The sequence below is a fragment of the Geotrypetes seraphini genome, chromosome 3 (genome assembly GCF_902459505.1).
Source record: "Geotrypetes seraphini chromosome 3, aGeoSer1.1, whole genome shotgun sequence".
Lineage (NCBI taxonomy): Eukaryota > Metazoa > Chordata > Amphibia > Gymnophiona > Dermophiidae > Geotrypetes > Geotrypetes seraphini.
In genome coordinates this window covers 8,955,234-8,972,762 of record NC_047086.1, presented here as the reverse complement: position 1 = coordinate 8,972,762, position 17,529 = coordinate 8,955,234, and the positions used below count along the sequence as shown (strand labels likewise).

The following is a 17,529-nucleotide window of genomic DNA, read 5'->3' as shown; positions in this document are numbered from 1 at the left end:
ATGTCTGTTATTGCACTTTTGAAAATCCCTGTGAATATCATCACTTTATTGAAGATCAGTGGCCACTGGAGGGGAGGGAGAGAAGACTGAAAACCTCTCAAACTGCTAAGTAAAAGACAGGCATTTTCCATGGCCCTATGTATTTCCCTCCCTTAGTGACAGGACAGCCATTGGTCTGCAGCTGCAACTTGGCTGGGCCACGATTGGCTGAACGCAGCCAGTTCCTCTCTCTTCATAAGCAGGTGTCAGTGAAGGCACAGCCAATCAGATCTTTTGTATCCACGGGCAACCTAGAGTGTTTAAGCTATTTAAATCCAACTACTATGATGTCAGCTTGCCTTATGCAAAGAAGCAGACTTAAAAATATCTAAGTAAAGTAAGAAAGACTACTAGCACTCGAGAGATCTGAAAGGAAGAGCTATTCATGATAAATTATTTACAGCATGCTGGGCAAAGAAGATGACAAATGCATGGCCTGCCACACATGAAAATCAGCAGCCCCTATTCTGCCCCATATTTCATATCTGACGTTTTACTAATTGCATAGATTTTAAAGCAAAAATGTTTGGGAGGGGGTACAGAAGGAGGGCAGGACAGACATTGGTTAAGGGCTGAAATGTGGTTTCTTCACTGCTGGATCTTTCACTGCAGTGTATTGAGCAAAAACATGACCCAGTTGGAAAGGGAAGTGAAACGTCCCCTTATCTGAGCCAAAAATGCCTCCAAAACAAGTTTCAGTCCGAGAACACTCTGCGGTTTTTAACACAGGCACAGCTTGAACACACTGCACATTGGACTGCAATTGCACATTTGGAAAGAGAAAGGATGAAGGGCAGAGAGACCTGGAGACAAAGTGTGAAGAACCAACTGCAAGAGACTCAGAGGAAGAGAAAAAAGAAATGGTTGAGTGTGGTGGAGAACTAGGATACGTCCCATTACTGGTGTTACCTTAATAACAGCAACACAAGCTCCCTGTACTAGCAGTCAGTGTCCAGGCAATTTGGTAATCTAAGAAGTTGATATTCAAAGCAATCTACCACTACTACTATAAACAGCATCCCAATTGTAGGCAGCCAACTGCTGCCTAACCAGCCAATCGGGATGTACGTTTAAAAAAAAATAACCCAAAAAACAACAACTCCCGAGGCAGGCCACCCACATTGTTTTTTGCTTTTAAGTTTTTTGAGTAATTTAAGATTTTCAACTTGATATTGGGAATCACTTTATATTTGTCCACATTAAGGGGGTCCTTTTACTAAGGCGTTCTAGCCATTTAGTGTGCGCTAAACTCTAATGCATCCATGGAATATAATGGACATGTTAGCGTTTAGTGCACGCTAAATCAGCTAGCGTGCCTTAATAGCTTTATTTATATCCCGTCACACCTTTTCAGTTCAAGATGGTGTACAATTTTGCCTAAGGCAGTGAGTGGCCTTTATTAATTTGGATTCTAATGATTTGAAGGAGAGCCACTAAATATATTCCCATATAGGGCCACAATGCTAGACCAGTGTGTATCAATGACATCCATTCTCACTAGACCACCTTCAAATTTCATAGGTGGGGTGGGGCTATCCCCATGTTTGTGAGAATTTCTAAATCCATCTTTCTTTTGTCTATTAAGTAATGTTTTGTCCTTCAAATAGGCGGCTCTTTCCCCCAATCCACTTTCCCTTTTCTAGCCACAGCATGGGTAGATTCATTTTTTAATTAACTCCCTTCTTTACAAAGCCGCGCTAGCGTTTTTAGCACCGGCCGCCACAGTAACAGCTCCAATGCTCATAGAATTCAAATGAGCATCCAAGCTGTTACCGCCACGGCTGGTGCTGCTTTGTAAAGGAGGGGGTAAGTTATTTATAAACTGCCTTTGTGGTACAACCAAAGAAATTTACATACATTATATAAAGGCAAAGAGGCAGCGTAGAAGAAAAAAAATCCAGGACAATGGGGGCTTTGCACTAAAGCAATGTTTCTCAACTTCTTCAAGTCAAGTACCCCCTAAGCCTACAAATACCTACCTATAAGTACCCCTGCCCAAGCTCCGCCCCAGACAAGCTCAATCTCTGCCCCAGACCCCACCCCCATAATAATAGCACTAGTTGTAACGCAATTTCTTCAATCCATTTTTCATATACACACAATATAATGGTAACCACAAAATAAAAAAAACAGAAAATGTTAATTATCATTTATATTCGGGTTCTTTTTTTCAAAGAGGTCATGGCAGATGACTTTAAAATATGCAATCAGTAACAACTATAGAAAAATAGACAAATATAGAGCAAAATATAGACAGCAGATATAAATTCACAAAACTGACATATTTTGATCAGTAAATTGAAAATAAAATTATTTTTCCTACCTTTGTTGTCTGGTGATTTCATGAGTCTCTGGTTGCATTTCCAATATTTCTTTTTTTCTGCCTCCTTTATGCTTTCTCTCCTCCGGGCCCCATTCCCTTCCCCAAACAACATCTCTCTCTCTTTGTCCCTCCGTAAATCCAACTTTTCTTCCTCTCTCCTCCACCCCTATTGGCAATATGTATCCCCAGGGCAGGATTAATTCGTCGAGGGCTCCTAGGCACACAAGTATACTGGGCCCCCTGCCCCACCCCACCTTGCGCCCAGGCGGAAACAGGAAGCTGCATCAAAGAGAAGCTTTGGACAAGTAGCACTGCTTGCACAATTACAGTTCCCGTTGCCTTTCTTACTAAACTAAACTAAACCTTAAGTTTATATACCGCATCATCTCCATGGATGTGGAGCTCGGCATGGTGGGGCCCGCGTTGCCGATCGGGGGCCCACGTTTGCCGATCGATGCTGGAGGGGCCCATCGCCGTTTGGAAAAAACAATGTTGATGCCCTCCTTCATCGGGCCCCCCTGACCATTTCGGGCCCTAGGCACCTGCCTACTTGGCCTATTGGTTAATCCTGCCCTGTGTCTCCCTCTCTCTCTCACTATCCATCTGTCTTGAGAGATCCAGGCATCTCTCCCACCCCCTCTACTGCTGCATCCAACATTTCTTCCCCTCTCATCCCCTGGATCATGTGCAACATTTTTCACCACTGCCCACCAGCTCCATGCCCATTTCTCTTTCTATTACCCCTCTCCAGCACAATGCCACATTTCTCTTTTAATCACTATGTCCAACATTCTTCCTCCTTGCCCTTTCCACCACCATATCCAACATTATCCCTCTCATCCTTCTCTCCCCCGTGAATCTCTACCTCACTCCTCTCTCTCTATGCCCAATTTTCCTTTCCCCATGTGCACCATCTTTCACTCGCATACTCATGCCCATCAATTCTCCTTTTCTATTCCTACCCTCCTATGTCCCTTCCTTCTGTGTCTTCGTGTCCCCTCCCCATCTCCAAAAGCTGGCCCGTCCACAAAAGCTGCCGATACCGGGGATCCCTCCCTGTCCGCCTGCCTGCTGCACCACCCCACCCCCAAAGCTGTCCCTGCCATCTCGCTGCAGCTGACACGCTCCATCCCCCCCTCAGCAACTCTGTGCAGCGATGGGCTACGGCGTGTGCAGTGACTCACATGCTGCACGTGGCTGGCTCACAAGCCTTCCCCCCCAACATCAATTCTGATGTCAGAGAGAAGGTTCCAGGCCAGTCAGGCAGTGATTGGCTGGCACGGAACCTTCTCTCTGAAAGCTTGTGGGTCGGCCCCGTGCAGCGTGTGAGTCGCTGCATGCGCCGTGGCCCATCCCTGTGTGGAGTTGCTTCTGGGGGAGATGGAGCGTGTTGGCTCTAGCGAGGTGGCAGGGTTGGTTTCGGGGGGGGGTGGGGGGGTGCAGTGGGTGGACAGGCAGGGAGGGATCCCCGGTGGCTTCAGCGGGGGAGGGGGGAGTAGGCAGGTATCTCTGTTGGGAGGCAGGGAGAGATCACTGGCAGCGGCCAGGCTGTGTACCCCCAACAGGCGGCCAGCGTACCCCCAAGGGTACGCATACTGTGTGTTGAGAAACACTGCACTAAACACTGGCCTAGGGGTTCAGATACTCTTGGTCCAACCCTGATTTAATATTCCTCCCCTTTTACTAAACTGCGAAAGCGGTTATTAATGCAGGGAGCTGCGCTGAATGTCCCGCGCTGCTCCTGACGCTCATAAGGAACTCTACAAGTGTCAAGAACAGCATGGGGCGTTGAGCACGGCTCCCTGCGCTAATAACCGCTATCGTTGTACTTTTAAAGAAAAGATTTCCTTGCAAATGTATGGTTTCCTATGGAAATAAAAAATGTACATTTGTGAGTCCATTTGAATTGGAGATATTTCTTTAAATATAAACCTGTACTTCAGTTTCAGAAACGAATAATTAATGGTTGATGGTAAAAGCACTTTGATTTTTGCCTTTCTGTTTAAGTCACATTTCTTAAGCTATGAAGGACAAGATGAATGGATGTTACCTATGTTCCCTGCTTTCTTGAGTTTTTTGTTGTGGCATTAGAAGCTTCGTCGAATGTTCCTCTGGAGTCACCAACGTCCTAGCGGAGAGCGGCAAAGCCCAGTCGACGCCCCACGTGAGCGGCGCACGAGGCTCCGCCCTCCCCAGGCTGAACGGGGCGCCCGTGTGCGCATGCGCCCTGCAGTGGCGGCGCGGGGGTGACTGGAGGAGGAGGAACGAGCGAGAGGCTCTCCTGCCCGCCATTCAGCGGCTTGTCCACCTCACCGAACACCGACAACGGTGCCGGTGCGTCGATGCGTGCGGAGGCAGGTGAGCGGGGTTGCAGTTTGGGCGGTTGGGACCGCGCTCGGGCTGGGTGTACGGTTGCCATGGTGACGGCGTCGCGCTGGAGCCCCGGCCTCGCGGAGAGGAGGAGCTGCGGGACCCCGCCCCCAACAAGGGCACGTGAACTGCACGTGCGCTAGACGAGGTTGGACGTGCTGAGCGAGCTCCCTCTAGGTCAGTGGTTCCCAATCCAGTCCTGGAGGACCATCAGGCCAATCGGGTTTTCAGGCTAGCCCTATTGAATATGCATGGCGCAGATTTGCATGCCTCTCACTTCCATTATATGCAAATCTCTCTCATGCATATTCATTAGGGTCTGGGGTCCTCCACTGCTCTAGGTTACCAAATGGCTGCACAAAAAAAGAAAAGAGGATGGATTGGGAACTAAAACCCATTTCTTTAATCCTTTTTGTGCTAGTCAGCCAGGCTTCAACCCCTGCTGGAGATTGTAACCACTGTTTATCCCTAAAGCAGTGTTGCCAGATACTTTTTTTTATCTTGAAAACGCAGCCCCACCACAGCCCAGTGTATGAGGGGGTGCTGAAAAGTTCTCATCCCAACAGTCTCCACAAAGTAGCGTTTGAACCTACTCGCAGAAGATGCAAAACAAAATTCATAGCCACAAAACAACCCTTTCTTAATTTATAACGATTTTTATTCATGGCTCCATACAGAACACTACAATAAATAAATAAAGCTCTGAATCCGTCCCCCTTCAAGTTTTCCGAATGCCCTCTCGTTCTTGTAGTTGTCAAAAGTTTGAAGAATCTGTCCCTCACCACTTTCTCCATGCCTCCTCGTGATCCCGTAAGTCTCCATCATATCCCCTCTAAGCCTCCGCCTCTCCAGCGAAAAAAAGCCCCAGTCTCTCCAATCCTTCAGCGTATGAAAGGTTTTCCATATCTTTTACATAGTAACATAGTAGATGACGGCAGATAAAGACCCGAATGGTCCATCCAGTCTGCCCAACCTGATTCAATTTAAATTTTTTAATTTTTTCTTCTTAGCTATTTCTGGGCAAGAATCCAAAGCTTTACTCGGTACTGTGCTTGGGTTCCAACTGCCGAAATCTCTGTTAAGACTTACTCCAGCCCATCTACACCCTCCCAGCCATTGAAGCCCTCCCCTGCCCATCCTCCACCAAACGGCCATATACAGACACAGATCGTGGTACTGTGGTATATAAAAATAAAGTTATTATTATTATTATTACTGGCCTTAGTTCAATATTTAATATTATTTTCTGATTCTAATCCTCTGTGTTCATCCCACGCTTCTTTGAACTCAGTCACAGTTTTACTCTCCACCACCTCTCTTGGGAGCGCATTCCAGGCATCCACTACCCTCTCCGTAAAGTAGAATTTCCTAACATTGCCCCTGAATCTACCACCCCTCAACCTCAAATTATGTCCTCTGGTTTTACCATTTTCCTTTCTCTGGAAAATATTTTTTTCTACGTCAAATGTGTTGCTCTCTTCTGAACCCTCTCGAAGAAGGACACGGTACTACTCGATAGGGTCCAGAAAAGAGCGACTAAAATGGTTAAGGGGCTGGAGGAGTTGCCGTACAGTGAAAGATTAGAGAAACTGGGCCCCCTCTCCCCCGAACAGAGAAGACGGGGGGGGGGGCACGATTGAAACATTCAAGGTACTGAAAGTAGGGATGGAGGTCTGATAAGTTCTGATCCAGGGCATCAGAACACAGGCAAGGTCAGCACACAAGCAGTTCTGAACCAGGCCAGGTCGGCACACTGATCTAGGCCCTGTGTACGGATCTAGGCCCTGTGTGCGGATCTAGACCCTGAATAAGGCTTTTAGGCCCTGTGTAGAAGTATGAATTCTTTCTCTTTCCCTCTTGTAAAAGCAAAGAAAAAGGTTTGCACCTTGAGAGAGAATGCTGAGGCATTCCCCCCCTCCCCTTTTGTCACAAGGCTCTTGCCACATATTAACCTGACACAGGTTTACCCTTAACTTATCTCTTATCTTATATGGGCAACAATCAGACTTTGCCTATGTGCAAAAGCAGGCCCTGAGTTTAAGGCTAATCAAGAGAGCTTAAGAAGCATGAATTATAACCTTTGGACTGTCACATGCTATAATAAGATTTGAGACATATCAGAAATGTACACATTGGGAATCACTTTATTGTAACTGTTATTATGTATTCATATGTCACGTGAGATAGTAACTTTGAGAATCACATGAAATATGTAAACAATGAATTACCTTGGTCTAATCCTCACTGTTAATGCATTATGAAATAATAACCTTGTAAAGCTTTAGCCATGTAATTAATGGAGCTATGATTCTCAATAAAAGGGGGAGAGACCATTCATTTGGAGCGCCTCCTTCTCGACTCTAAGACTTTGTGTGTGTGTGTCCTGTGTGAAATTCCTACAACTGAAGGGAATAAATTTAGTAGAAAAGGACAGGTTGTTCACCCTCTCCAAGGTAGAGAGAACGAGAGGGCACTCTCTAGAACCGAAAGAGGACAGATTCCACATGAACGCAAGGAAGTTCCTCTTCACCCAGAGTGGTCAAAAACTGGAACACTCCTCCAGAGTCTATCATAGGGGAAAACACCCTCCAGGGACCCAAGAGAAAGTCAGACAAGCTCCCGCTGAACCGGAATGCACGCAGGCAGGGCCAGTCTCAGTTAGGGCGCTTTTCAGATTTTTCCTAAAAAGTGATAGAGATAATGACGTTTTGATAATCGAAGGAAGATCATTCCAAATTTTTACCAAGAAATAGGATAAGGAATGTGAGAATTTACCTAGGGTTTTAATTCCTTTAACAGAAGGGAAGAGCAGTTTAAATGTATGTGTATTCCTGGTAGTGTAAATCCGAAGAGAGTTAAATGATAGAGGTAATAAAGGCGAAAAAATTCCATGTAAAATTTTAAAAATTACATTGGCACACATAAATTGAATTCGCCAGTAAACAGAAAGCCAATGAAGTAGCCTCAACAATGGAGAGGCATGATCATATTTATGTCTTCCAAAAATTAATTTGGCCGCAGTGTTCTGAATAAATTGTAGCCTCTTAAGATTAAATTTGGTTAATCCGATATACAGTGAATTTGCATAATCCAGATGTGACAAAATAATCGCTTGAACCAAAACCGCAAAATGATTTTGATGAAAAACACCTCAAACTCTCCTCAACATCCGTAAACTGAAATAGCACTTTTTAGATAAATTGTTAATTTGATTATTTAAAGATAAAGAAGAATCCAAAATAAAACCAAGGATTCTAGATGAAAATTCAATTGTTAAGGAGTCTCCTGATTTCAATGCTATAACCTGAGGTAGATTGTGTAGTAAGTAACCAAACCATAGTAGTCTGGTTTTAGAAGCATTCAATTTCATACGAACATGACAACTTAACAAACGGCTACAAAAAATGGTCAATGAATCGAGAGAGGGGTTCCAGTATGGTCCCTCTCAATGAGACAATAGGTCTCCCAGGAGAATTGTGCGTCATTTTGTGGATCTTAGGGACCGTGTAGAAAACCGGGGCTTGAGGATGTTCACAGACCAGATATTTTTTCTCCTGTTTGGTCACGTACCCTTTGTTAAAGGCCTCTTCGACCAAATTCCGTGGGATCATCATTGAGAGACGAGTTGGCGTTCCATCTCTTGCCTATATTGTTGACGGTTCATAACCACCAAGGAGCCTCTCTTGTCTGCAGGTTTTATAATAAGTCTATCATTTGTTTGCAAAGCAGTGAAAGCTGAAAATTCTCTGTGGGACATATTTATGAACTGTTCTAAAACCTCTTTGTCTTATAGCACTAAATCATGAAAGGTTGCAATATGGGGGCTCCATGGTACCTGGGGGAACTCAGGTAGACTTGGGACACACTGTGGAGTGATCAGTAGGGGCGGGGCCTCTCAAAGCTCTTCTGAGCATTTATGAACACTCGATTTCACTCTAGTATGAGCCGCGTTGGAGAGGAGCAGTCAGTGATTTAGTTTTCAGTGAGAGACGTCCCTGAGTTTGCCCCTGAAGAAGGAAACGAAACAGGGCTCTGTAGGGCGATCAGTTGGCACTCCTGGACAACAGACCCTCTTACTGGATGTTGGTGGCTTCTCAGATAAGTCCTTGCAGATGGTAGTTTAAATTTATTAGACAAATGTGATTTCTTGTTTTCTCAAGGCTCATCAGTTAGTGATTTTGCACTTAGTGTGCTTTCTGAAATTCAGGAACGATGTGACTTTGCACCTGGCACTTTGGGCACTTTATTATTATTATCTTCAATCTTTGCACATTTGAATATTAGAATTTTTAACACATTAATTGTTTTTTTAAGCTAGTGGATGGCTTTAAATGATGTTTATGGGTAACCTTGCATGCACTCTTGGGTGCTTTATGCCTGATATGCCCTGGTGAACTTTGGACTTTCTGCCAACAAGTTCCCATGAACTGATAGCCATCCCAGCTATTTATTAAATCTCTAGAGATTCCTGGTGTATCTAACCAATATTAATCAAGTAGTGTAAACTTTGAAAGCCCACTGGTTTAAGATAGTTCCCAGAATTGTAAGAATACAACCACCCAGACAAGCATCATTCTTTGACATGATTGGTAAGTAATTTTATTTTTTATGCAGTAGTTATTCTAACTTCAGGAACAAAGCAATCAAAGCTTTGTTACCGTTTGGATCTTCTTATCGTTGCAAACTTGGATTTTCAACTCGGACAGAAATTAAATTTTAAAAAAAACTAGAAGAGATCGACCGCAGGTGGTGGATGATGAAATGCTTGTTTGCTTATTGACTATCAAGCTGCATTTTCAGTTAATTTGCACTCAAAAACAAGCACATTCGCCGCATTGAGTAGCAATTCTATTCTATCTTCTTTAGTTTCACCGTTCTTACAATTACCCATACATAGCGTAAAGAACTTTAAATAAATAACTCTCAAATGTAATTTTTTGTTTGTTTTGCAATTTTATAATTTCAATTATAATATGCCATGAAAAACATATGCTCAATTTAGTGTGCCAGAGCTAAAAAAGTTTGAGAGGCACTGACATGGATGAACAGAATGGATAGGCCATATGGCATTTATCTGCTTTAATTTTTCTCTGTTTCCATGATATTAGTTCAGTGCTTAGGCTATTGAATTACGTTTTTTTCAAGTTATGTGATGAACTTTTCAGATCTAATGTAATGTTCTAATTTTATTTTTATTTTTTTCTTCTTATAGATATATACAGAGTATATAGCATATGGAATGCCTCCTGGAACATTTCCACTCTTTATAAGAATTATACTGGCTACAATGGATAAAAAGGCTGAACGTTCAGACTCGTTTTATAAACCACCTGCTTCCACACATAAAACCAGTGCTGAAATCATAAGTGAAGCACGAAATGCATTAAGGTGTCTAAAAACTCAAAGACCTTTTACTCCTAGAGAGGAGCAAAGAAAACTTTTTGGAGGTGCATGTTCCAGAACATCTGAAAACCGACCACCTTCCTGTTTTAGGTATTGTATTTCATGGAGAAAGAGAGAACCATTTGTTGGTTTGATCTTAAATCTGTTTTTTTGTTTTTGCTAGTACCGTATATGCTTGAATATGTCGATCCGAATATAAGTCGAGATCCCATTTTCCCCCAAAAAAGGAGGAAAAATGGTTGACTTGAATATAAGTTGGGCGGCTTAATATTCAAGTGTCCTGCTCTGTCAGGCTCTGCACCCAGCCCCATTCCTGCCAGTCACTGCACCTCCCTCCCTTTCTCCTTCCCTGTCAGGCTCTGCACCCAGCGGCTGAAGAAACCCGATCTCACAGCAGCCATCACCAACCGAGTTAGCAGCAGGGCAGGAAAGCTCGCTCCTGTCTGCTGTACCTCTGGACCACCAGGGATCGGCAGAGGAGTTTCCTGCCCCGCTGCTAACTCGGTTGGTGATGGCTGCTGCGAGATCGGGTTTCTTCAGCCGCTGAGCAGGAGCGCGTTTTGGCGCTGCTGCTTGGCGCTGAGCAGCTTCTTGACTGGCTCACACAAATTCTTCAGCGGCTGAAGAAACCCGATCTCACAGCAGCCACCACCGACCAGGTTAGCAGCGGGGCAGAAGCACAGAAAATTCGCTCCTACCCACTGCACCACTGGACCACCAGGGATCAGCAGAGGAGGAACGAGGACAGGGCAGGGAGGTGGGACAGGGTGCAGAGCCTGACAAGGGAGGGAGGTAAGGGGGTTAAGAACATAAGAATAGCCTTACTGGGTCAGACCAATGGTCCATCAAGCCCAGTAGCCCGTCCTCACGGTAGCAAATCCAGGTCACTAATACCTGTCCAAAACCCGAGTAGCAGCAATATTCCATGCTACCAATCCAGGGCAAGCAGTGGCATCCCCCATGTCTTTCTCAATAACTTTTCCTCTAGGAACTTGTCCAAACCTTTCTTAAAACCAGCTACATTATCCGTTCTTAGCACATCCTCTGGCAACGTATTCCAAAACTTAACTATTCTCCGAGTGAAAAAAAATTCCCTCCTATTGGTTTTAAAAGTATTTCCCTGTAACGTCATCGAATGTCCCCTAGCCTTTGTAATTTTTGACGGAATGAAAAATCGATCCACTTGTACTCGTTCTATACTCCACTCAGGGTTTTGTAGACTTCAATCATATCTCCCCTCAGCCGTCTCTTTTCCAAGCTGAAGAGCCCTAACCGTTTTAGTCTTTCCTCATACGAGAAGAGTTTTATTTCCTTTATCATCTTGGTCGCTATTCTTTGAACCTTTTCAAGTGCTACTATATCAGTGGTCTCAAACCTGCAGCCTAGGGGCCATACAAAGCCCACCAAGTACTATTTTGAGGCCCTCGATATTACAAAGAATGACTCTCCACGGAAAACTCGTGTCCCAAGTGTCCAGCAGTCGCGTTCTGGAACGTTGCCCGCCCCACCGCTGCAACCCTACGCAGTACAGCGCCGGTGCTGCCCGATTTTCCGAAGGCCTGCATGTTTTGCCCTTCTCTCTAGTGTCCTCCGGCATTCCCCCGGCCTCCCAGTCTCGCCTTTAAAGCTAATTACAGCAGCCTGCAGAGGATCACCAGTAGGTAAAATTATTTTATTTTCAATATAGTGATTGAAATGTCAATTTTGAGAATTTATATCTGTTGTGTATATTGTGTGTATATGAAAAATGAATGGAAAAAATTGCATTACAATTGGTAAAGGGGATGGGATCTGGGGCAGAGCTTTGGTGGGCCTAGGGAGATTGTGGTTGAGGTACTCAGCTGATATTTGTTAGACTTAGGGGGTACTTAGCTTGAAGTAGTTGAGAAACACTGCTGTAGGCAATGAGTTAGCGCCAGTGCCTCTACTTTTCTCCAGCCCTCTTCCCTGCTGGCACCCCCTAATGGCGTCTCAGAGCCCATTTGGAGGGCCTCTTCACATGTGTGGACGTCAATGTGATGATGTCACACATATGCGTGATGTCATCACGGCAACGTCTGCGCAATTCTGAGTGCCTCAAGCCATGGCCACTACCTTTAGTGTGTCCCATCTCAAGAAAGTTTGAGAGACACTGGTTTAGAGAGTGAAGAACTTATGTGCACGACAGAAGAGCGGGACTTGGGTGTGATTATATGTGATGATCTTAAGGTGGCCAAACAGATTGAAAAGGTGAAGGCAAAAGCTAGAAGGATGCTAGAGTGTATAGGGAAAGGTATGGCCAGTAGGAAAAAGGAGGTATTGATGCTCCTGTATAAAACTTTGTTGAGACCTCATTTAGAATATTGTGTGCAATTCTGAGGTCGCACCTTCAAAAAGATATAAAAAGGATGGAGTCAGTCCACAGGAAGGCTACTAAAATGGTATGTGGTCTTCATGATAAGGCATATGGGGACAGACTTAAAGATCTCAATCTGTATACTTTGGAGGAAAGGCGGGAGAGGGGAGATATGATAGACGTTTAAATACCTACATGCCATAAATGCGTATAAGTCAAATCTTTTTCATTTGAAAGGAAACTCTGCAATGAGAGGGCATAGGATGAAGTTAAGAGGTGATAGGCTCAGGAGCAATCTAAGGAAATAGTTTTTTTAAAGGAAAGGGTGGTAGATGCGTGGAACAGTCTCCCAGTAGAGGTGGTGGAGATAGAGACTGTGTCTGAATTCAAGAAAGCCTGGGATAGGCATGTGGGATCTCTTAGAGAGAGAAAGAGATAATGGTTATTGCGGATGGGCAGACTAGATGGGCCATTTGGCCTTTATCTGCCTTCTATGTTTCTATATTCCAGAGAAAAATCCCCCAATGGCTTTAAACCAGTGGTCTCAAACTCAAACCCTTTGCAGGGCCACATTTTGGATTTGTCGGTACTTGGAGGGCCACAGAAAAAAATAGTTAATGTCTTATTAAAGAAATGACAATTTTGCATGAGGTAAAACTCTTTATAGTTTATAAATCTTTCCTTTTGGCTAAGTCTTAATAATAATATTGTCATTTATAGGTAAAAAAACATAAGATCTAGAAACTGTTTTATTTTACTTTTGTGATTATGATAAACATACTGAGGGCCTCAAAATAGTACCTGGCGGGCCGCGAGTTTGAGACCACTGCTTTAAACGTATGCCTCCTGTGGCAAGACGAAATCCATAATGGGTTCTCACAATTATTGCTTGTGGTCTGGGACTCTCTCAATGTAATTTTTGTGCTCAGATGTCAAAGGGATCTTAAGGGACAAGGGAAATATGGCAAACACATTTTAGGTATCTTTAACTCTAGGTCCATCCAGATGTTTTGCAACCTTTAGTAGATTACTTTTTTGTGATCCTGGAGAGCTTGTAAAATCTTTGTTAAAAGAGAATTATCAGTTGTGATTAGTTAAATCCTATGAGTATCCTTAACCAGTTATTGTCGAAACTCTGCAGCTTTTTTATTTCCTTGGATATTTTCCTACTTGGTCTTCAAAATATGGTGGGGAAAATTTTATTGATGATATTTCCTTATTTTGATATTTCCTGTAAACGTTCTCTCATTTCTGTTTTGTTTACCATCCACAGAAACAATTGTGATCTCAAATTATTATATAAAAAGTATGGGCCTACTTTGCCAAATGTTTATTTGCATGTTAATCAGGGTAATCAGTATGCATAATATATTGCGTTTTCATGCATTAATAGTCAATAATATCACACATTAATACTTTGGGTTTTTTCTTGATGCTTCATTTTATTTTCAGTTATATTTCTATGTTATCTTCACCCAAAAGAGTTTAAGAAGTTTACAAATATAATTTGATTACACTGTAATAAAATTCTGATTTCTTAATGTGACTTCATTAAATTTGCTCTGTTTATCTTTGCCAAGTGTTTTGTATATGTAAATAGACAATTTACAGAGGGTAAAAAAACTTCCTGTCCTAAATGATCAGACCTCTCTTTCTGCTTTATAACACCAGTATACCTACTGGTTCCAAAATAAATATATATATTTGTTTTACAATAGCCTCCATGGCTGCAGTTTTGAATCAGCTGAAACTAGACAAGTCTCGGTTGCACGCCTCAGCCCATTGTACCATGTAAGTACTATTTCATTTAATGGTTTAGTTTGTGAATGGCACTAAAATAAATGTTAATTTCTTTTTTTTTCCGGCCAGGACAGTTAACAAAAGTGGGTTATGCTCCCCAACCAGCAAAGTAGAGGCAGAGAATACTGACATTTCAGTGATCATCATCACCACTGTAAGGGGTGGTTCAGCCCTGGAATGTGTCTGTATTTCTCTTCCTCCAACAGATGTACTGGTGCAGTAAGATGAAGTTATTTCACTGGGCCTGACTTCCTGGAGCATATTCATGGGGGTTCCGTTTCAGGCACCCCCAGCGAATACGGTTTTTCATGGGGGAGACTGGAGAAGGCGGCAGGAGAGAACAGCCGGAGCGTCGGTGAGTGCAGGAAATCACTCGCTGTATGCTCCGACCGCCTCTTCCTGCACTAAGTCGGGCCTTACCAATCAGGAGCTGCGTGTCAAAGCTGGAAAACAGTGATCACAATATGATCCACTTCAACCTGGACACAGGGGCAAAACATCGATCCAGAACGACGACAACAGCACTGAACTTCCAAAAAGGGAATTACGAATGGATGAGAATCATGGTGGGGAAGAAGATTAAGAAGAGGATAAGCACTATAAAAACGCTAGAGCAAGCATTGTCCCTTTTTAAGGATGCAGTCACCGAGGCGCAAAATCTATATATACCATGTATCAACAAGGGATCCAAGAGGAAAAAGAACAAGGAACTGGCGTGGCTCACTGTAGTGGTGAAGGAAGCGATCAGAGACAAGAAAACTTTGTTTAAGGAATGGAAAGGGTAAAAAATGGATGAAAACTGGAAAAAGTACAAACGACATCAAAGCAGGTGCCATAAGGTGGTAAGAGGGGCCAAAAGAGACTATGAGGAAAAAATAGCCAAGGTGGCAAAAAACTTCAAGCCGTTCTTTCGATATATTAAGGGGAAACGACCCACGAAGGAAATGGTGGGGCGTTAGATGACTATGTAATAAAGGGAGTACTTTAGGTAGATTTATGGTTGTTATAAAGTAGCTTTATTACTTAATAGGGAGATAAAACTTAGTATCCTGTGACAAGAATTACTATATAATATTGTGATCACAGCTCTAATCTATTATTAATAATGTTATTTTCATTGGTTTATTTTAAATATTATTGTGAAGTGCTCAGACCAAGTAACCCAAAATATAGTGATGTCACTACAATGAGGTTAACAAGGGGACCATCATTGCCTTCACCTGTCCCCTGCCCTCCCTAGATGACCAAAAACTATTTCAGATCAACTTGATGTACTTATCTGAATAGGGGGGTAGTTGATTTCATTAATTCTCATTGATGACTGTATGCTAATAAAATTTGTGTGCTCCGTTAAAATCCTAGAACTGTTCATTCATTCTTCCAATCCCGTCCCCCCGACTCGAGTTTCACCTCTTCATCAGGGAGGGACACTAAGGAAAAATCAAACCGTATTCAAAAATCTTGAAACATAGTGTGAAATATCAAATTAAATTAAATTGAAAAAACATTCTGAGTACTATTTGGTAAATACCAATATACTAACTTAATCTTAGAGTTCTTAAAATTCCTATATTACCTGGTGATGGCTCACTGAAATCAGACTCACTCAAAGCAAACGGGCCAACTGAATTTATCTGCTCGGCTTGTGAGTTTTTAAAGAGGACTAACCGGAAGTTCCTGCCAACCCAACAACCGGAAATCAATACTAAATTCAATTGAATTTGTTAAAAAAGGGGGGTCATACTTTTAAACTGCTAGCCAATCTATGTCTAAATTTAAACCCTTTGGCGCCAGGGTCTGCCAATTATATATGAAGCGTTGCTCTTTTTGTATTAGTGCTTTGGATATATCACCCTCAGTATTGTGTGTTTGAATCAATACCGTGTATTTCAGATCTTCTAGTGAGTGTGACTCCTCCAGCCAATGGGAAACCAGGGGGGCGGAGATTCGGCTTGTCCTGATGTTACTTAAGTGTTCTATGATCCGAGTTTTGATCATTCGGATCGTTTGCCCTATGTATATTTTTTTACATGGGCACTGTATATAATAAATCACCCCTCTGGATTCGCAATTGGTCCCTGTACTCAAAATGAAATGACGTCCCCCAGAACACGGTATAATGGAAAAAAAATAGAGTAAAAGATTAATCATTTACATAAATTATATTATCCCAGGACAAGCAGGCATGATATTCTCACATATGGGTGACGTCATCTACGGAGCCCCGGCGCGGACAGCTTTTCAAGCAAACTTGATAGAAGTTTCAAGTTTGCACACTGCACCACGCATGTGCTAGCCTTCTTGCCCACTAGAGGGCGCATCCTCACCTCGTGGTCCTCAGTTCAATTTCATCCGCGGAGCCAGAAGCCCTGTGGAAAATTGTGCTCGTGTTTGCCTTCTGTCGCCGCGGCTGTGTGCTGATTTTCGACGCGGTCGCTGCGTTTTCTGTTTTTTCTTTCATTGTTTTCTTAGTTTTTCAAAAAAAAAAAAAAAAAAGTATTTCGTTCCGATCGCTCCGGGGGCTCCCGTGGCCGAGGAACCTCGTCTGTTCCCGGCCTCGTTTTGGGCCCATGTCCCGGCCCGTAACGGGATTTAAGAAGTGTGGTAGGTGTGACCGGCTTTTGTCGATCACAGACCCTCACAGGTGCTGCTTAAGGTGCTTGGGGCCCCAACACCCGACAGCATCGTGTGCTAAGTGTGCCACCTTCCAGAAACGGGCTCTTACATGCCGCAAGGCCCGTATGGCGGATCTTTTCGCCGTCGAGACCCCGACGGGGAAGGCCTCGAGTTCGGCCTCGGCTTCGGCCCCGGCCTCGACCTCGGCATCGGGTCCCCCTGCTACTCCTTCGCTACCATCGAAGCCGGTTGCCTCGCAAAAACAGGCCTCGGGTAAGTCTCCACTTCCTTCCTCAGCTCCAGGATCAACCAGGAAGCCATCCTCGGGCTCTTCGTCGGCGGGGACGTCGACCTCTGCCCAGCCCAAGGTATCTAAGTCGATAGCCCCGAGGGAATACTCGAGACCGAGGTCGCCCTCTGAGGAGCATCGACAGGTGTTGCCGCCGGGGCTGACGATCCCGGCATTCCAGGACTTGCTCCGAGCGTTAATTTCCTCGGAGCTGTCCGGGGCCATTGAGCACCTGCAGCAGGCTTCGACCTCGACTGCTTCGGTCTCGGCGGCCCCGCAGATGGCGACCTCGGCCTCGGGCACCGGGGCTTCAGCGGCCGAAGCACCCTCGGCCTCGACCTCGGCACTCCCCTC

General features: G+C 44.0%; 1 protein-coding gene and 1 pseudogene across 5 annotated transcripts in view; one reads left to right on the top strand and one right to left on the bottom strand.

Moving 5' to 3' along the window:
* Positions 1–4,590, bottom strand: part of LOC117356644 — a 473,566-nt pseudogene extending 468,976 nt beyond the window's left edge.
* ARMC2 (armadillo repeat containing 2) overlaps positions 4,519–17,529 on the top strand; it is a 179,442-nt gene continuing 166,431 nt past the window's right edge. The window contains exons 1-3 of one of the 5 annotated variants that reach the window (XM_033936140.1): positions 4,519–4,716; positions 9,945–10,225; positions 14,189–14,261. In XM_033936140.1, the coding sequence (XP_033792031.1) occupies positions 4,705–4,716; positions 9,945–10,225; positions 14,189–14,261 (366 nt within the window). In that variant the 5' untranslated portion in view covers positions 4,519–4,704. Of the gene's footprint in view, positions 4,721–4,888; positions 4,910–9,944; positions 10,226–14,188; positions 14,262–17,529 lie in introns of those variants that run through there. The other 4 variants (XM_033936137.1, XM_033936136.1, XM_033936138.1 and 1 more) reach the window with 4 other exon arrangements.